This window comes from Onychomys torridus, chromosome 11, assembly GCF_903995425.1.
Source record: "Onychomys torridus chromosome 11, mOncTor1.1, whole genome shotgun sequence".
In the NCBI taxonomy this organism is placed as follows: Eukaryota; Metazoa; Chordata; class Mammalia; order Rodentia; family Cricetidae; genus Onychomys; species Onychomys torridus.
In genome coordinates this window covers 84,315,156-84,337,312 of record NC_050453.1, presented here as the reverse complement: position 1 = coordinate 84,337,312, position 22,157 = coordinate 84,315,156, and the positions used below count along the sequence as shown (strand labels likewise).

At 34.2% G+C, this 22,157-nt stretch overlaps 1 protein-coding gene across 13 annotated transcripts in view; it reads left to right on the top strand.

The window, feature by feature from the left end:
* Cdh7 (cadherin 7) overlaps positions 1-22,157 on the top strand; it is a 133,717-nt gene that overhangs the window by 59,899 nt on the left and 51,661 nt on the right. For 10 of the 13 annotated variants that reach the window (XM_036202906.1, XM_036202901.1, XM_036202900.1 and 7 more), the window contains 2 exons: positions 7,490-7,657; positions 10,316-10,503. In XM_036202906.1, the coding sequence (XP_036058799.1) occupies positions 7,490-7,657; positions 10,316-10,503 (356 nt within the window). Of the gene's footprint in view, positions 1-7,018; positions 7,192-7,489; positions 7,658-10,315; positions 10,504-22,157 lie in introns of those variants that run through there. The other 3 variants (XM_036202908.1, XM_036202907.1, XM_036202909.1) reach the window with 3 other exon arrangements.

Below are 22,157 nucleotides of genomic sequence, written 5' to 3'. Positions count from 1 at the left end.
TCAATCATCTGGGCCTAGAGAGCAGGAATAAAATTTTAACATTTCCCTTACAGGTGTCCCTGTGACTTATATCTATGAGAAGAATAGTATTGTTTTCCATTTCTTCAAATTTAAGGATTTTGTAGAAGAAAGTGGAATTTTTACACAAAAGATGCTGATAATATCGTATATAAAGATTCTTGTTTTGGTTTGATGTGTATGATTGGTTTTCTACTTGCATGTCTGTGCACTGCATTAGTGCACAGTGCCAACAAAGGCTACAGGATGCGCTGGAAGGACAGCTGCTTACGACCCATCATGCAAGTCTCAGGAGTACCTTCTGAGCCATCTCTCCAGCTCCCATTGAAGAGTTCTTTCTTGAATTCACTAGTTGTGATCACTTAATTCTTGCCATATTATCTGAGGACTTGCTTTGAAGTAATTTTGTTAGTGATTTCATCATAACATCTGAAACATCTACCCCATATGCCTTCCATTAATCTCCATTCTCTGAAGTGATTCATAAAGTGTTTTAAAGACAAGGTCTCTCATCATTGACCTAGACCTCCTCCAGTCAGGTAGCCTGGCTGGCCAGTGAGCCTAAAGATTCGCTTGTTTCCACATCCTCAGTGCACACTACAATATCTAGCTCTTTCAGTTGGTTCTGGAAATCACACTCAGGTGCTTATGCTTCAAAGACACCATCATCTCCATAGCTTATGTCTGAAATGAATTAGGGATTAGAAACTGGTTTGACTCCTTAAGTATGGCAAAATAATCCAATATAGCAGCTGGAGTGGCCCTCTCCACAACTACAGGTCTTGCAACATGGCATCAGCTAAGAATCAGAGAACTTTACAAAAACTGCAATGGGCAGTAACCTTCAGGATACAATCCCTAGGGACTGAATTCCTTTAGCTGGGCTCATGCTTCTAAAGATTGAACAGCCTCCAGAACCAATATCACCAGGCAGGGACAAAGTGCTAGAACATCTGAGCCTTCAATTCACATTTTACATTGAAATAATCACTTTAAAAATATGAAACTTAGGATAAAATTTAAGGAGAAACACAGAGTTTAGGAAGCATTAATATTTTTATATACCAAGCACATAGTTATTATGTAATTATATTTCAATTTTTTGAATTTATTTCTGCTCCTAAGAATTTTTTCAGGTAAGGGGGTAGCATTCTTATCAAAAGTCATGCTTTGGTGTAATCATGGATGTCTGATGAAGATTGCTAATTAATATCAGTAAGAAATGTACCAAATTTGAGCTTATTGCTCCTTTGGGGAATTAACACAATTACCATTGTATTAACTCTAATAAGAGATATTTGTTTAAAACAGCAAGATTTAAATGTTATAGTAATTTAATTTCTAAATTCCTTTGAAATCCTATTTTCAAGATATATAAAATTTAAGGGTGCTTTATCAACAACTTATTTCATCATGGTCCTGTTTCAGAATTATACAAAGGCTGTTGGTTTACCCTAGCTTGCATTATTTCTGTAAATCTATGGATATATTACTCTATAACTCACAACATTTAGACCCGATAGCTTCTATTATATAATTCAGTGCATTTGTTTTCCCAAGGCAGTGTAAACCTCACACTCCTAAGAGTGTTCCCTTTTTTGCACTCTGACATCTAATTTTATTTCCTAATTACTTCCTTACTTACTACAGCTTCAGTTATTTGAAATTCATTTGGTTTTCACCAGTTTCTAGGTTTCATCACAAATGAGTTACTGGATTTATTCTGCTTATAAAGTGGCATCTTTCATAACGAAGGAATGTGACATTACACAGAGATGACAGAGGCCACTCCTGCTACCCAATCTCAATACCTATGGAGTACTGTCCAGCTCTCATCTGTAACTCATCATCTCATTGTACCGTGTTAAAACATGTAGTTAGATCTTGACTAGTGCACTGATTGGTTTTGTGTGTCAACTTGACACAAGCTAGAGTCATCAGAAAGGAAAGAGCCTCAGTTGAGGAAATGCCTAGGTGAGATCCAGGTATAAGGTATTTTCTCATTTAGTGATCATTGAGGGAGGGCCCAGCTTATGATGGGTGGTGCCATCCTTGGGCTGCTGGTCCTGGGTTCTAAAGGAAGGTGGGCTGAGTGGACCAGGGGAAGTATTCTAGTAAGCAGCACTCCTCCATGGCCTCTGTATCAGCTCCAGTCTTCAGGGTCTTGCCCTGTTTGAGTTCCAGTCCTGAGTTCCTTCAATTATGAACAGCAATGCTGAAGTGTAAGCCAAATAAACCAATTCTTTGCTTTTTGGTCATGATGTTTTGTAACAGCAATAGAAACCCTATCTAAGACAACTACCAAAGCATTGTGTTGGAGATCTTTCCTAGATTCTAAACATTATGTAACATAACATTCATCTATACAAAACCAAAGAAGCTCACGCTGGTAGTAAGTAATTTTAGCTTTTGTAAGGTATGTTGACAGGAACTGAGTACAGAAGATTCAGTTCATAGTCACATATATTGTCCTTATTCACAGGTGTATATTCCCATAAAACTATTACCTTGGAGTAGCTACCAAGGTCTCTGACTTGAAAACCAATTAAAAACAAAGGAAAGGGGCAGATGACATGATTTTGTGATATACTGTATTTACACATACAGTCCTGGCTTATACTAGCAGCGTTCTTTCCAAGGTGGGCGCTTCCTATTTTTCAAAGGTTTGTGTCAAGTATCTTTATGGCCCTCACCTCTCACATGTATTATTAACTCCTTAGAATTCACAAGGGAGCTGATATGGCTAATATTTATTTTATGTTTTTGGAACTGTCATAATGACTATGTAAAATAAAGGCTGTAATGACATTAGCTGTTTCCCAAGGAAGTGAGCACAGGTTCTTTGTCCTTCCTGAAGAAAGTCTCAAATAAGAAAACACCTGAGAAAGCAGATATCTCAACACTGAGATGCAAATTTTATTGCTGATCTACTCAAAGTATGAATTTAAATGTTGATTCAGTTGTAATAAGGTAAAGGCCAATAAGTTGACCATTCACAACATAAATATATCTGTGTTCCCCAAGAGCATGTATTTTCCAAGATAGTTTAATCAAAGCAGAATGTGCAGAAAAATTGCAAGCACCAAGCAGTTACCTACATTGTGAGTGATTGCAGGAAACAAATTCTTACCTGTTACTGGTGATCACAGTACAAAATTAATCTTCCCAACAGAATATGTCTTAAAAAGGCATCATATTTCATGGCACATTAGAAAATCATCAGTGGTTTCCCTCAGACTACAGAACAGACAATTTTTTAATGAAGCAAGATATATTCATGCCGTGTGTGTGTGTGTGTGTGTGTGTGTGTATGTGTGTGTGTGTGTGTGTGTGTGTGTTAGAAGGCTTTCTCTAAATGTGAATTCTAAATAAAAGTTATAAAAATATTTTACCAAGCATAAAGTTCAGATTTTATGTATTAGTTTAAAATAAGAAGACATAGAAAGCAGAAAAGGCTAAATATTTTCTCAATAGCTAATGGCCTATTTATTTTTTCACCATATATGACATAAATTATTGATTACTGAACATTTTTCAATTTCATAATGCTACCATAAGTTATAGGGATCAAGTTATATTAAACTACCTTCTACCCATTTATAAAAGATTGTATTTAAAAATTGCTGAGTGTGTACATGCATAAGCCTGTGACTACATAATTATTGACAAAAAGAAAATATAATATCTAAGGATTCTTTTCAAAATGTTAGTTTGTAACTAAAAGTAAACAAAATTTAAATAACTAGAAATGAAATATTGCCAAATATTTGTATCTAAACTCAAGTGTTACCTATTATTTAATTTCTGTGTAGTAGCTAAGGGATTTGGAAATTGTGTCTGCCATTTCTGCATTCACTTGTAAGCTTTGTGATTGATTTACAAATGTTATTTGTAAGATCTTTTATAGAGACAGAGGTTTGAAAAATAAGTAGGTAACTTTGGTATCCTGACTTATATTCTAATGATGTTATAATTCCTTCAAAAAATAATGTCACTAAGTTAATATAGGAAGTCAAAGGCATCAGATTCCTTTCCTTTTTATTTGTGTTCGTGTACGTGTGTGTGTGTGTGTGTTTGTGTGTGTGTGTGTGTGTGTGTGTGTGTATTATGCATATCTTCATGTGTGTGAAACCATTTCTACATCACAATGAGTGTGCATGTATTCACAAAGGCATGTGGAAGTCAAAGGTTGACAATGGAGTCTTCCTCAAACACCCCCCTATTTTATTTATTAAGGAAGGTCTCTTACTGATCTTGGAGCATGCCAGGCATTGTTATTATTGTAGCTGGTTAGCTTGCCCCAGTGATCCACTGGCTCTGCCCCTGAAAGCTAGGATTAATGAGGGCCACCACACCTGCTGGACTTACCCCTAGGCTCTGAGCATTCAAGCTGGTCTTCACTCTTGCAAAACAAGTTTTTATTCACCAAACAACCACATTTACCTCCCAGAATTTCTTTTTCTGATCACTTTAAATGTCTTTCTACCATACTATTTTGCAAAGGTGATAACAAAAACACATTGATGTCAGAAGAAAAATGTAAGAATGCATTGAAATAAAAGTTTTAAATTATGAGTAGAACATTTTTTTGTAAAATAAGTCTTTTTTCATGAAGATGAAATGTGTTTATTCTCCAAATTCTCAAGATTATCAGTCATTAATTTAAAAAACACACAATACTTATTAATGACAAATAAAAACAAGAAAAAAGAGAAAGACATAAATACCTAAGTTCAAGAATCCATAGCATAAGAACGTTTGTTTGTATCCAGAACTACACAGCAATGGGGTTTCTAAGAAATGTGGTTCTAGTTTGATCAGACGGACACAGTACAATTCATAAAGGCAGATGATATAAACAAAATTAAAATTCTACAAGAACCTTTCAGCCATCTTCAGAGAAGCTTCCTCTTGCAGCAGATGGAAAAATATACAGGACCCACAGGCAGACAATGTGTAGAGTGAGAGACTTTGCAACACTCACCCCCAAATAGGATGTCTCTATCAAATCTCCCCCATCAGGGCTCAGGGAAGCTTGCTGAAGAGGAGGCAGAGAGATTATAAGAGCCAAAGGAGATAGAGGACACCAAGGAAACAAAGCCTTCTAAACACAGCAGATCCATCACACATTTGAACTCCGAGAGACTCTGGCAGCATGCACAGGGCCTGCTCAGGTCTGTACCACAGCACCGAGAGACCTGGACACACACCCCTATCCCTAACCCAGGAACTGTCTCCAATTGATAACCAATGGCAAATGAAAAATTAGTTTTCTCCAATGGAATCTCATTGGGGATACAAACCACACTTAAAGGCAGGACTCAGGCTCAACAATAGGTCAATGCAAAAAGAACTCAATGGCATCCTTGGATGTTCTTTTCTCATAATGGTTTTCAGCACATTTTTAAACTTACAAGTTCTTTATGCATATATTTTAGCTTATGGTTTTATATTTTTTATGGGATTCCTGTGTCTGTGAATGTGTGTGTCTCTGAATTTATATTTATTTCTTGTGCTTTTATTTGGTTCTTTTTTTCTGTTTATTGTTGTTGTTTTTGTTTAATTTTGTTTTAGCTTATTTTATTATTATACTTTAAATGCCTATTCATTTTCCAAAAAGAGACAGAAAGGGATCCTAATGGGAAGGGAGGTGGGGAAATCCTGGAGGAGTTGGGGGAAAATAAACAATAATCAGAAAATATTGTATGAAAAAAATCTTTCAATAAAAAAAATAGAAAAAAATTAAAAATTAAAAAAAAGAAAGTTTGTTTGTAAGTAGCTATGCTGAGTGAGGCCCATATGCCTGTTTTGCTAGTGTTAGAAATAATGAAGAAGCAAGAAATATTCCTAAAATCACTGTAGTTCACAAAGGATACTTTTGTATCAGACATTTCACATATAAAACTGTTGAGTATGTAACATTTTTTTTCATTTTACAGTAACATTTCAAAAATAAATAAGTAGTATATAGACAGCAAAAAGCCACTGAAAATGTTAGTCTGTGATGCTATGCAGGTACATGTTGCTCCCAGTTATACACAAAGTGCTTGGAAAAAGTGAGTGATGTCAAGAAATAAAATTTGGCCCATATGAGTATGTGTTACTCAAATGTGTAGATGCATATGTGTTGCTGATGTGATGTGTGCATGTGTGTATTTGTAGGTGTGCTTCTATTTGAGAGACAGTGATAGAAATAAGCATAAATATATGGTAATATAAGGTACGAATGCCATTCAATTTGGAGTCTTGGTACTTGATAATGAATTATTATAAGTATTTGAAGTGAGAGAAAAAGAAAGGATATATTAATTACCATATCCTTTGCCTTGTGTGTTTTCATTTTTAGAAATAAGAAGACTACCTAGTTCATTTTTAAAGTACTATTTCACTATTTTTGTTCAGAACTTTTAGTAGCTCTCGCTTCCACGATAATATTTTTACCACTTTGCATTGTGTAACCAAAACTAAGACTGAGCATCTGCTGAGCAGCAGAAGAGAGTTTTGGATGTTGTTCTTGTTGTTGATGATGATGATGATGTTGATGATGATTTCTGAGACAGAATAATCCAGGCTGTTTTGCTGCTCACTTTCATTGAGGATTGATCGCCTTGAGCACCTGATCATTTGTTCCCTACTTCTGACATGCTAGGATTATAGACTTCCTCCACCTGACCATGTGGTTTTGATTTTTAAATACCAGGTTTCACTCTGTAGCCAACCTGGCATGGAAGTCACCCTGTAGCTGACTTGCCTAAGTATAGCCAAGGTAGCAGATTAAACTGGCCAATCAGCTTCTCAACTGTTTTGAGGTGAAGAGGTTAAAGATATGGAAGAGAAGAAATGAGAAAGGATAGGCTGACAAATGGGAAGAATGTTCACATCTTCCTATGACTGCATGAGGATTTTCTGAGAATTTGAAGTGCCATCTCTTTTTTATTTGTGTGCTTTCTTCTAGTTATCACTATGGCAACTGCTAACTACTCAAACACTTGAAGGTGCACTATTTACAATGCAGAGGAAGTTATAATGAAGTTCTCTGACAGTCCCTCTGACAGCTATCTCAATACTGCAAGTTGAATAACCAGAAGAAGAAACTTGAGTCTACAGACATAAGAGATATGCAATATTAGAGCTGAGTAGAAGTTTAGCCATGTCATATAGGCACTAATCGGGGTAACAAAACCTAAGAATAATTTCCTCAAAAAAATATTGATAAGACTATATTGTAGTATTTTCTCTGCTGTTTACTATACTATTTAAATATATACCTATATGTTAGTATGATTTGCAAGGGAATGTATCTAAATGTATATAAAGTATGGTCTCTAATCTATGCTCAAAAAAAAGAAAGAAAGCCAAAAAAATCAAAAGACCACATCTGAAGAATGACATGTTGCTCCTTTATAGATGTGTGTTGCTACTATAATGCAGTGAATCATGGTGCTATTTACTGAGATTTAAAATCTTACAGGAGTCATCAAGACTGCCCTTCCAAACATGGATAGAGAGGCTAAAGACCAGTATTTGCTTGTCATTCAGGCAAAGGATATGGTTGGTCAAAACGGCGGACTATCTGGAACCACTTCAGTCACGGTGACCCTAACTGATGTCAATGATAACCCACCTCGCTTTCCACGAAGTAAGTTATTTAATGTGATTACTACCTGTAAGAAACATCTTTACAATCTTTACAATTCCTTTCAAATATTACTTTTCTTTCTTATTTATTCTTCACTAATGTATTGCATCCAACCACAGTTTTGCCTCCTTCCTTTTCTCCTAGTCTGTCCCCTGCCACCTCCCCTCTCTGCAGATCCACTCCTCCTCCTCCCTGTAGAAAACAGAGGCCCTCCAAGGAATATCAATCAAACATGGCATGTGAAGTTACAATCAGACTAGGGACAAACCTTCATATCAAGGCTGGGCAAGGCAACCCAGTAGTAGGAAAAGAGTCCCAAGAGCAGGCAAAAGACTCAGATGACTTTCTACCAAATGTATATTTTATCAAAGGCCTAATTTGAGCTCAGACTATGGAATAGCAAGGTTAATAGCGAGATAGTATCACATCTTCATATTTCTCTCTAAATACAACACAATTAGCCTTGGATTTATACTTTAAATTGTGTATAAGTGTTAATTATAATTGTATATTTATACTTACCAAGGTTATTTTTTTAATTCATACTGTTTCTACAGTTGCTGTCAATTACAAACATCACTTCTCTGTTCTAAACACAAAAGTTTTGCTTTGTTTTTATGGGTTTAAAATAGGAATGCTTTATTTTTAAAGTAAGTTTCATTATAACTATTAACATTTTAAGTGCACAAATTAATTAGATACATCATACTATAGCCATATGTTCATTTATGCTTTTTGACCGGATGATATACACTGAGCATATGACTTTCAGAGTTATACCATATTTCTCTCATCCAAAGTTAATGTATAAAAATAATGCAATCTAAAACATCAGAAATATAACCTCAGATGAGCTTCTGTCATAAGTGGTTTTTTGGCTTATCCAGAATTAAGGAGAAAAAAATAAAAATAAAAACCTTTGTTGTCAAGGTAGCTGTGTCCTATTTACAAAACTATTTTGTCCTTCGCTTATTATTTTGTAACATGTGGGATTCCTTTAGAATGTTAAAGAAAATTTCTTTCTTTCTTTCTTTTTTCTTTTTTCTTCCTCCCTTTCTTTTCTTCCTCCCTTTCTTTTCTTCCTTCCTCCCTCCCTTCCTTCCTTTCTTTCTCTTAAAATTCACAGGTCTGTCTACAATGTCTCTAAAATGGTTATGCAGTAGAAGCAAGGAACTCAATTTTATACCAAGAGAGAAATAAACAATGTAAAACAACCATTGTGGGATAATGTGCAAAGTCTTATTCCTTTTTTCAATCAATTAATATGTTTGGATATTTTATATATTTCAATACTTGTTTTATTTTACAAGAATCATAATGGTACTTCCAGAAAACATAAAAAGACACATGTTTTTAGTTAAACACACACACACACACACACACACACACACACACATACACACACACACACACACACAAATCCTTCCTGTCATGTCTTTCCTGGCTTACCATGGGAAGACGGAAAGAGTTTTAGAAACGAATGCTACTGTTGCCTTATCCTTGTAAAATGGCTGGTGAAGAGGTGATACTGTCACTTTCAGGGTCTGTGCTTCTCACCCTTTCCTCACATGGAGCCCAGGTTTTCCAGTCTCAGAGCCTCTTCTGGATTCTAAAGTGAAGAAACCCAAATACTTCTCATTTTGTTTTCATTTCTCTACAAATTATTTAACTATTGTATGCTTGAAATATTTGAGTTTTACTAAGGACACATCTGTGTGTGTGAGGAACCCATTGAAAATGATACAGATACATTGCAATCATTATAAAATTGTATTAATCAGTATTCAAAAATTACAGTCCAAATGACAGTGCACCCTTACTTTTCTACATTCCTCTTAAAGACAATCTCTCCCTTTTATATGCCAAACTCCAAATACATCATGGATCTACAACTAATGGAGTATGAAATAAGGTCAAGGGGCAAGAAAAATAAATGATTAGAAGAAAATTGTCAAGGATCATATTCCTCAACAAACTTCCATATCAGACCCTCATTATACTTTTTTATCTGGAAAAGGCTGAAAGGGATTAATAAAGCCATGAAATGAAAGGTTATATAGGTCATTTCTCTTTTTCTTTTCTTCAGCCCTTAAAAATAATATTACTTATTCATTTGCACTGTTATGTCCAAAGTCATGGCTATAGAAATCACAAATTGACCTCTTCTCTCTAAAACAATATTAACATTTTACAAATAGCTGCTTGTCCAGTTTTGTGGAAGTTTCTTTGTAAAAGATACTAAGTAAATTCCAGCGTGAACTTCTCAGAAATATTAGTCATGCCTTTGAACATGTGAAGCAGGAGGTGTTTTGTTGTTTAATATCATTGTGGTCTTTATTATATCCAAATGGCATCATATGTTTAATAATTATGCTTTAATTATTAGTTTAGTTTCATTGCTTTGGGAAGCATATTTATCATTACTAGATATACATCTAACCTGAATTTCTTTGGGTAATCTGTTTCTGTCACTTGTCATTGCTGAAACATCGATCTCAAATTTCTTGAGGCTTTAGGAAACTTATCATTCATTTTATGTTGTCTTAGCTTTTCTTAATTTGAAAAACAGAACAATAATATATTATGAAAAAAAATCAGTATTTCTTGGAAGTGAGTGATTAGAAGTTTCTGTTCATTGTTTATTTTGACATTTCACAGGATCTTACCAGTATAATGTTCCAGAATCTTTGCCTGTGGCATCAGTCGTGGCAAGAATTAAAGCTGCTGATGCAGATATAGGAGTTAATGCAGAAATGGAATACAAAATAGTGGATGGTGATGGGTTAGGTGTTTTCAAGATATCTGCTGACAAAGACACACAGGAAGGAATCATTACAATACAAAAGGTAATATTTCCATTGCTATTTTTAATCTATAAGGGTGATGTCATGGACTATCACACTACAAAGGTCTGCTTTGATGGAAAAATGTGCCAGACACACTTAATGTCATACAGAACCATTGCTATTCAGATTTATTGTAGGATAAGCTATGTATTTATATTTAGGTCTCAAATTCTTGCAGGAATTTGACTGGCATTTCCAATAGTACCTCTCAATTCTATTCCTCTAGGAAAATCATTACCATTAACTAAGCCCTGTGACAATTAGACCACTGTCTAGTGTGTACATTTGAATACTTCTTTCTTGAATATCACAGTAATAAGGCCTTAAATTCAACCCAAAGTCATTTTATGCAAGACAAACACTAAATGCTTCACATATTGAAACAATATACATAGAATTAGAGGAGCAAAGTGAGGAAGTCTTGCTGCATTAGCAATTACTTTATTTAAAAATATATAATAATTATGACTTGAGGAATTTATAGTAAAAGAGCATGGCTATCTTTAAATTCTATTGTAATCTTTTACACAAAAAGGTAGATAAAAGAGCAGTATAGCCGGGCCATAGTGGCGCACACCTTTAATCTCAGCACTTGGGAGGCAGAGGCAGGCAGATCTCTGTGAGTTTGAGGCCAGCTTGGTCTACATAGAGAGTTCCAGGAAAGGCTCCAAAGTTACACAGAGAAACTCTGTCTCAAAAAAAATTTATAAAAAGCAGTATAATAAAAAAAAATATTTCTTTGCTTTGGCATATTTAAATTGCTCCCATCCATCATTGATTAAGTATGTGTACTTGTAACCTTACCCTCTCTTCAGTGTTGATCTTAGAACTTTGGAAAATTTTAGCAAAGAGAAAATTAACAGAGTTAATTGCAAAATAAGAAAATAGTAAAATATAAAATTCATGAAATGTTAGATGGTTATGGACTCCCAATCTTCCTCAAATTGGGATGTCTATAAAGCTAAAGTCCAGGTGCATAACTCTGTAATTAATATTTAGTGATAATTAACACAGCAATAAAGAAATTTATAGCTTAGTTGTTATATTAAGACATATGTTTGATTTCAGGCCAATGGGAAAAACATTTCTGTAATTATTTCCAGTGGACAGATGCTGTTTTAGCTCTCCATGTAACAATCTTTGTGCAATAGTTTTAATAAGTAGAATAGGCTAACTATTAGTAAAATGTTTTGCTTTGGTGTCTAAAATAAAAGGAATGCAATATGGTACACATCTGCTCAAAGATTTCATATTAAAAAAAATTGAAAACATACTGAAAATATTTTTATTCATCACATGAATATGTTTTATAGCTGTTAGTGGACATGCTTTAAATAATTGAAATTTATTTATTTGTTTGTTTGTTTGTTTGTTTGTTTGTTTATTGGTTTTTCAAGACAAGGTTTCTCTGTGTAGCATTGCACCTTTCTTGGAACTCACTCAGTAGCCCAGGCTAGCCTCCAACTCACAGAGATCCACCTGCCTCTGCCTCTGCCTCTGCCTCTGCCTCTGCCTCTGCCTCTGCCTCTGCCTCTGCCTCTGCCTCCCAAGTGCTGGGATTAAAGGCGTGTGCCACCACCGCCTGAAAGAAATTATATTTAGTATAAGATATTTAAGTCAATAATAGAAAACTTAGAAGTTATACTTAGTTTTTGTTTATTTTACTAAATGTGTGCTGGTATGGAGTAATAGTGTGGGGGTATGTGTGTGGGCCTTACAAGGTGATATGTGGAGATTAGAAAACAACTCTCAAAATTAGTTTTCTCTTTCCACTATATGAAATCAAACTCAGTTCCTCAGATTGGTAGTAGAAGCCTGTACCCTCTGAGCAATCTTACTGGCCCTAATTCTCAATTTGTAAATATTAAAATAATTTCTATAATTAAAAAGTATTAAAAGTGTATCTAGAAGAACTAGATGGAAACCATTAATGAACTGAGCCAGTTCAATGAACTTCAAAGGGAAATAGAACTCTAACTTAAACATATATAAACAGAATACAAATAAACTTCCATTGTATGTGGCTATCAGTATCTGTCAGAACAATATAAACATTCTTAGTTACATATTCTTCCTGGATCTTTCCATCAATATACTGAAAATTTCAGCTAAAATACAAGAAAATTATTAAATGTCTCACAATGGATGAAATGGTTATGTAACAAATTGTAGAAAATTTCAAAAAGTGACATGATAACATTTCTTTATAATATGAAGCAGTTTAGAAATCCTTAAAGAAAAAAACAACTGAAAATTGTTATTTAAATTTTCCCTAGACTTGCTGGAATTATATGACAGTTATATTTATATAGAATGAAATCTTATGAAATAATTATCAAATAATTAATGCATACTATACATTTTTACTCTAGTGAAAAAAATTCTGAAATATAATCATGCACTTAATATTCAACTCTTTTGCTTAGAAAAAACTGATATAAGTGCAGAAATATCTCATGAAAATTATGTTTAATGGATTTTATCTTATTTTGTTGATAGAGCACTAGTAAGTACTAAAAATGTATATTCTTCTGTCTAATCAATGAAAATTCTAAAATGTTTCAGTTCTTTCTAAATTTACACTAATATGTTTTAATTTATGATGATGGAGAAATTCTCTACTCAGGTAAATGAATCTGAAAGATCACCTTCATCTAATTATTACTCAATAATTTATTATTGCAAGTATCAATTTAATATTATATGAAAAGCTACCTAATTATCTTATATTTTATTTGGATAAATATAAGATTAAAGTTATTGATAATTAAAATCAAAATTTTTCTTTAGCAGTTTCTAATGTCTGAATAATATATAATAATCATTCTTATATAATGTCAACAACTATTTTTGAAAATTTTAAGCACACATAGTAAACAAACTTACAGTAAGAGACAATGTCCTTATTGTCCAAAATATTGAGTCTTTAGTATGGTAAAAAATAAAAGAATTATGACTGAAAGAAAAACAAAAGTACAATGGATATAAGCCATTTCATTATTGTAACGCCATAGCATAACTAGCCAGAAAACTTTACTGTGTAATAAAAAATTATTTAGTTTGACATCTTATGTATAGAAAATCAAATTCTGCGTATCAAATATCAACATAATATATTTAAATTAAAAAATATACCAAGAACACTCAGCTATGGAATCCTAACATGATTTTCTATACTGATCTAAGCCTACTAAGATAAACTTTTATTTCAAGAGAAGTCTTAACTGGGGAGTCAACAATGGTAAATTATTTTTAATCATACTTCCTAAATTTACTTTAACTTCATTAAAGAGACAGATTGATATGCTTTCTATATTTTGTCTTAATTTAGAAGATATAATCAACATAGTGATCAGAGCCATTAAATTCTAAAAGTTCACCAGTCTAGGTCAACAAATAACATGACCCACACAGGGTGTCTCTGCCAAATATTGGTATTATTAGCCTATAATCTTGGAATAGATTCTTATTAAGACAGGATACCAAAATCTTTGCCACTTGAAATAGTAATTTTTAAAGAACCAATGGTACCTATAAATTACATAAATATCTATACAAATCCAATTAAAAGCACAATCTAAGGGGTTTTGTGAAAGGTATCTCAAGCATTAAAAAAATGCTGCTTCACACTTAATTAGTTTCTACCCTTCATGTTGTTTACTAAGAGACACTGAGGAATTTTCTTGTCGTATATCAATCTAATTATTATTTCTAAAATTTTTCATTCTCACACCTTTCTAAAATTATGACTAACTTAGTTAAACATGGTGAATAATTACCATATTTAAAATAATTATTTTGAAAGTATTAACTTACTTAAAATAATTTATGATTTAAATAGAAATTCATTAAATTACTGAAAATTACTTAATTACATTTTGTTTGGTCAAACTGATTAATACAGTGGTCCATAAAGTGGCCTCATTTGTTCTTTCCTTCTTTAAACATTAACAAAAGAAGGCACATTTTTTTTATATATCTAATTTCTTTACAAGAAGGAAAATGAACATTGGTCTGCATACTCATGTCTCCTAGATGAAGGGAATTACTTTACAAACTCAGATGCTCCAATTTAGTATATGTTCCAAGTTCTAAATTGTATTGACCTAAAAGATTGTGGTCATTATCCAAAGCTTGGGGGAAGGTCTAAGAATATTCAAGATGGTACTCAATTGCTTACTTTGAGCAAAGCTAACAAAAATTTTGAATGAAGTCTAAAGAAATACCTGGACTCCATGATACGTTAAAAAAAAAAAAAAAAAAAAAAAAAAAAAAGACCCATTGTTCCAACATTCTTGAGACTGAAGTGAAATGTTCATGAATTTGAGGCTAACATGGGCTGCATAGCTAATCCCCTACCCAATTTCTCTGTAATACTTACATTTCCCTTTTTTGTAATTAAAATAAAAAAAAAAAACGGTAAAAACAAATTAAGAAAAAGGGAGTTTCTTTTTCTTCATAGGGTGTGGTCCATCATGGTAGCAGGAGCTTGAGGAAGTTGGTCACATAGAATACAGGAATCAGGGAGTAATGACTACTAGTACTTATGAGAAATGCATGGAGTCTGATTATAGGGTAAAGGAATATATTAAGAAGGCTCACTACAAAAAAGGAGATTTATTGTAGTAGGGTCCTGGAAGGTTGAGGTACAGTGCCAGGCTGTTCTTCTGCTTGAGTCTGTCCCAGCTTCCAAACCTGTGAGGAAGAGGAGAGGCATATGTGCATCTCAGGCCTTAAGGGTAGCTCTTAGGCAATGCCTCAAGGGCAGATACTTCGAAGTCACAGGTAGGTAGGACAGTTACCTGCTACATCTCTAGGGCTGACACTTTACAGTCATCGATAGAACAGATATCCACTACAAGTACTCTTTGTCTCAATGTGAGACACCAGATGATGGAACAATGCCACCCAGGGTTAAAGTGGGTTTTCCAACTCAGTGGTCTCAATCCTCATAGGCATTTCATAGGCTAACTTATTTAGCTCACTCCTTACAGGCATACTCATAAGCTTATCTCATATAATTCTAGATTTTGTCAGGTTGACAGTCAACCATCCCTTATCAACTTGACACTCTAACTTGTCATATTTAAGTCATAACTATCTGTCTTAATAGGCTCATGGCTATTTCATGCTATAAAGTTCATTCAGTCCAACATCAATAGTCTCCGTAGTCTTTTAGATTTCCAAGATAGTTTAAATAAAGTCCAGTTCACTTCTCGGACTAAAGGCAATATCCAAAATGTGAGCTCCTATATAATAAAACAACAACAATAATAATTACTTACATAGTTCTGCTATCCAGTGGTGTAAGAATTTAAAAAAAAAAAAAAAAACTTTTTAAATAAGAAGGAATGGTAATATAACAAGGAAAGAACCAATCATAGTAATAATTAAATCCAGCAGGGAAAACGCTAAATCCTGAAGCTCCATGTAAGGTATCTAGGACTTGATTTAGACTAATATATAATCTAAATGGTTTGGATAGCCACACCTTTGAATCACAGCTGCCCACAGCACACATAGCCTCTCTCTTCATCTAAATCCAATTCATATTTGTAGTGTTCCTGGAATTCCTGCTATCCTGGGGTCTCCATTGCAACTTAGTCTTCACTTCACAGATTCACTATGTGCCCTTTAAATGCTTCCTTGTAAGGATACTGACCTTGCAGTAAATTCCCTGTCCCATATACTCCATAGCCCTCTAAATCTTGAATGTTCCATGCCTGAAAACCAGTATCACATGGTCAACAATGTCAGTTAGGGATGGATCCTGGATCTTATTAGACTAGAGTGGCTGTAACTTCCTTGCTAATCTTTGGGGTATCCTTCACTAAAAAGTTGCTCTCCACAAGCAGGTACCCTTTTAGCATTCACTGTTTAGGCTCTTCACTTTCAAATGTACTTGTGTTTTCACAAATTGGAACTTTAGATGAGAGAGTTCTTTTCCTCCGGACACCTGTCCTACTACCCTATGTAGAACAGGGGGTCTGCCTCTAAAAGTTACAAACTTTTTTGTGTTTTCCCCTTTTTTGCTCTTTTCCCTGTAGAACCTGGTAATAGTGGTAAGTAACAGCAGTGCTAAAGAATGAACATTTTGTTGCCTTTGTATTTCCTCAGACAAACATACTTTACAATTTAAACTCACTGATGTTCTCAGAGAAAAGAGAGAATGCAGCTAAACTCTTAATAGTTTCTAAACCATTTTTCTCTCGAGTTCTCTTTCCCCTGAAGTCCCTACAACCCACATATCTCTTGACATTCTGGTTTTCCTATACTCCATTAAAATAGCCCATTAAGCTCTGTTTACAACATTTTATAAAATTTCTAGCCCAAATCTCCTAATGCTTCTTCATGCCTCCCACTTTGTGGTAGGAACCTACTGTACTGGCCCTTTTCCTCCTTACTGATAGAAAATAGCCTACAAAAACAATTCAAGAAAAACGACTTTGCTCCCAGTTTGAGTGTGGTCTACTGTGGAAGAAAGTCATAGAGGCAAGACTTGGGACTGCTTCTCACAGTTGTTCTTGATCAGAAGTAGATGAAGATCAGAGATTGAGAGCTGGTGCTAAGCTCATTATCTTTTTTATATAATCCAGAATTCCAAGGCCATTGAATGGTGTCACCCACAGTTGAGATGGACATACCCCTTTCAATCAATACATATGAAAATTCCCTCACACACATCTACAGAGACTTTTCTCTAAAGTGATTCATGACTCAATCTAGATTGTCATTGATATAAACAAGCATACTTTCCTCAAGATGGAAAATAAAAGTTCACCGCTACCACAAGCTAAAATTCAATAGTTGGACAGTGAATGAATTGCTTTTTTTCTCAGGTAGAATTGTAAAAGCAGGACCTCCTTGCAACAGTTATCATTCAAATATTTCTTTATAGGAAATGATGTGTCATATTCAGGGACCTAGAATCAGGATATTTACCTGGAGAAAATGTGGGAAGTAGTGTAGACTATGGTAGAGGCTGAGAGCTGAAAGACAGGCTGCTAATGTTCCCTTTAGTGGTCTTCACTTGGTGAACATAGACAAATGTGCTCATTGGCATAGAGAAACAATGGGATGCAAATAGTAAGTATTATAAGGTACTTTTCTTCCAGCTTCAACAGAATAGATAGTGGACAGATAATGTAAATCTTTGCTGCTTTCATCTGAGCCTTATATTTAGTGTAATGATTCTAATTCATTGTAAACACTCATTCTTTTCTAAATACTAATTATAATGAGGACCTATGTCTTTGATATTGTGTCTTTCTGTCAATGGGTTACATACTTTTTCTTTTTTACTTCTTTGCTTTCTTGTCTCTTATTCTTATATTCTTACTTTTTCAAGTGTATAGACTTACTTATTTAAGCTTTTCCTTTTCTTGTTTTTGACCTTTACTGATTCACAACAGCTTGATGATCATGGCTTCAGGCTTAAATAATTTTAGTGGTTGATCAGACCAAGAACACTTTGTGATTGCTCAAATCCTAAATCATTCCTTTTAAAATAATTGCTGTTCCAGAATAAATAAAAGTTGTCTCTATGGTTTCAACTAGTTTTGGAATAATTTAATTTGTACTTGTTTAATAAGGCATTTTCAATAACTAATTTAATAGAAATAGTGAAATGCTCATGATGGAGTGTGGGAATCAGATACCTTACATTATTATACTTTATACTTATAAAAAATGTTAATTTAGTAGCATCACTTAGTAGTAATGCTATTTCCATTGGTGACAGCTACAAAGTTACACTAACATCAATAGCTTTGCTATATACACATTATTGGAATGCTTGTGTGATCTTCTAGCTATCATGCTGACCTGAAAGGCAAATTTGTGAGAATTATGTGTAGACTCTCAATCCCACTCTTTCACATTTCTAGACTCCCCAAACAAATGTCACAGTACCCATGGAAATCTTGCAATGACCTACCTTCAAACCCAGGTTTTTGAAGCCAATGAAATCTATATTCTTTATTTCAGAAGAGATTCTTGGCTGATATTTTGTAACTGAAGTTGTGCTGAATTAGCCTCAGAATTCAAATTTCTAGTCTTTAGGTTTCATGTGTCTGGCTAACATCTAATTGTGTAATCAAGCTGAGGGATTTTAATTTTCATTATGTTGCCAAGACCTCAATGAGCCAAGGCCCATATAAACATTTCCAGAGACCCTGCACAACCTATGGAATTTTCTGGACAGTGAATGGCTCATCTAATTTCCATGCTTTCTTGTGCCAAACCTTGTGACATTGTTTGTGAAATCTGAAGGGCCTTTTCTTATTCATATTCTAAGTATAACTAAGCAATCCTGAAATAAAGACATTGAGATCTCTTTATTCTTGCTGTGCATAGTTTAAAAATTCCTAAGACAAACAACAAAACACTATGGGCAGTTCACCAAAAAATTCCATTTGTTTGTAAATTTTCCTTTTCTTCCTAGATACAAGAAAATGTTTACAACCTGATTGTTAATTCACTGGCAAGATTTCATATAAAGACATAAATTTATTTATTTCTTCTACTCATTCCAAATATGCAAATAGTCTCTCACACTTTGATATGGGCTCCAGTGTCCAATTAGTTATTGTAGTTTGATTATAAATTTTATTGGAGTGTATTCTTTATGATCATCTGAATGTATTCTTCTTTGATTCATAGCATAATTGAACTTAACTTCATATCCTTTTCATTATCTATATAGTCTCACATGGCAATGTTTATTGCAATTTGAGTAATTTGTTGTCACATGTTTTAAAATTTGCATATTTTAGAGTTAAGATGGAGTGAATTCAGGAACAAAGAGAAACAGGAAAGTTGAACCCTTAAAAACTGTGAGAGAGAATTGTGAAAGATTACTTTCAACTATGGAATTATTGCATGAATGTCTTTACAGAAAATGCTTAAGAGATCAGCAGTACAATATCCATAAGACTTGGTGTGTGCTTAAGTACTTATGCTATTTCCAAAATTTAAGCACAGCTTCTGTGAATAATGAATAAAATGATTATGTTGTAAAAAGATGAAAAATGGTGATAAAATAATAGTGTTAGACATTTAGAGCATTGCATAGGCTAATCTATGGCCATTAATGAACACTTTCATGATAGTATTTATAATGAGTCAGATAGGGATTTGAGATTCACACAGTATCAAGATAATGATTATCCCATCTGAGTGAAACTGAATTTTTCACTCTAGCTAGAGTATATTTCCATACCTTAATTTACAATGTAGGAACTTCAGTCTTTTATAAATTTCCTTAGAGATGTGTGCTTCAGTTTTCAAAATAAAACCTCAGCTGGGATTAGATATGGAATTTTCTTTTATAAAATGTATTACTATAGAGTTGTAAGGAAGTAAAAACTGCATTATCCAACTGTATTTTCTTCCAGCCTCTGCCCCACAAATGGCTTGTCATAGTTTCCAGACAATATGCTCATGCTGCATCAGGACTATCTACACAGTCTCCTCATATCCACAACTGGAAAGGAGAGAATGAAGCCAAAATTGTAGAGCATAACTGTAGAAATTTTAGTAATTTTGCTGCCTTCTCTCTTCTGTGAGGAAGAAAGAGATAGAATGTGTGCTGTTCTTTCAACCTTTGGCTCATATTCACAGAACTGTCAAAACTAGAATTTACTTTCCTGTGTGCAAATGTGTATGTTGCCTAATACATGAAACAGTGAGGTACTCAGTCCCTAAGGCAAGTTTGTTTTTTCACTACTTTTTAGATTCTTGCTGAGGTTGCATGGAGAACACAATAGAGTTTCAGGGGTTTTTTTCTCATTCAAATTTTTCTGCATAGATTTTATTTAATTAGCTAAGTTGCTGAAGAAGTTTTCTCATGATGTAGTAAAAGTAGTTCTTTATCTTAGGCTGTGAATAAAGGATACATTTGGAGTTTTTATGAGAACAAGATATGATGAATCAATACAAACCCTGTGATTGGTTTTATAGATGGATTGCAAACAACATATACATGTACATATGCAGATGTAACATCTAATCCATTAATAAGGAATCAGCGTTCTTTGGTGAAAGTTGATATTAATCTAGATGCCAACGCATGATAAACTTGTGAAAGACACTAAGACTCTTTCCTTACATGTTTTTTCCCTTTGATTTTGACAGTTACTACCACAGTTATTTCAGAATGTGTGTATGTATGTGTGTGTGAGTGTGTGTGTGTGTGTGAGAGAGAGAGAGAGAGAGAGAGAGACAGAGAGAGAGACAGAGAGAGAGAGACAGAGAGAGAATGAAATATTTTCTAATAAGTCATAAACATAGATTGCACTGGATTTAATCATTATATGATATGCACAATGGTCAAAGGGAATATTTAAAGGCAACAACAGTGACTAATGTGTGGATATTTTTGTTGTTCCTTTAGGACTGGGTTATACAACCTAGCCATTACCTAGGAATGTCCTTTATGACCTGCTTGTTGTATACCAGTAAATATTATTGGATCATGAGCAAGGTTTGACACTCAAGAACATAAAGCAGGATAGATGTTTAAAGGAACAAGCTGTGTCCCTGTACATGCAATAAATTTACAGTGTGGTTGAGAACACTTGCAAACTATGAATGTATGCTAAGGATACAAGGATGTTAGACATTGCTTGTTAAAACAGCAACAACAAGAAAACCATTAAGAGGTCAGAAAAAGACTCAGAGAAGGCAAATTGTTTTATTCTTCCTGAATGGAGACATTTAAATGATTTTCCTGCTTGTCTTAGATGAGCTCTAAAACTCATCAGCAGCCACATGAGGTGAAGCAAGTTAGTTCTGCCTCTGTGAAGCAGGCTAGTGACTGGAAAGAAGAAAAGAGTTGTAGCTAGACGTTTCTCTTGTCTTGCCAGGTCCACATTAAGGATAAATCTCTCCCACCTGTGTACCACAGCCACTTAATCCCAAGTAAATACACAGAGGCTTATATTATTTACAAACTATATGGCTTATGGGTCATACCTCTTATTAGATACCTCTTATTACTTAACCCATTTCTATTAATCTATATATTGCCACATGATTGTGGAGTTACTGGTATGCTGGCATCTTGTTGCTCCTTGGGCAGCAGGCTGGTGTCTAACCCACTCTCCTTTCTTCTCCTTTCTCTCCAGTTGGAATGTACTGCCTCACAATTGGTCAAACAGCTTTATTTATCAACCAATCAGAGCAACAGATATTCACAGCAAAGAGGGGCTCGGTGTCTCCTTCTTATTAGATAGCCATTATCATTAACTTATGCCAGGAACACTAAGAACAAACATGACTGAGGTCTCTTCACACTCACATCCTAAGTAATATTGATTCATTACCAACACATTATTAAGTTTATAACTAGTAAAAATCTAGATTCTTCAACTATGTTTTGGTTTTTGATGTCAGTATTTCCTTCCCTTTCCTGCTTTCTCCTTCCTCTTAGGCTCTCTATCTCCTGCCCCTTCCATTGTCAAGAGGTGAGCAGCTGCACACTACTCTGCATTTCTCTGTTATGATTGTCTGATTCACTACAGGCCCACAGAAATGGAACCCTGTAAACATGAATTCATATTTCTGAAATCCTGGAAAACTAAATCCTTACCTATGTTATTTTCTCAAGTATTTTCTTACAGTAACAAAAACCAACTCATTTTATCTTTTATTTG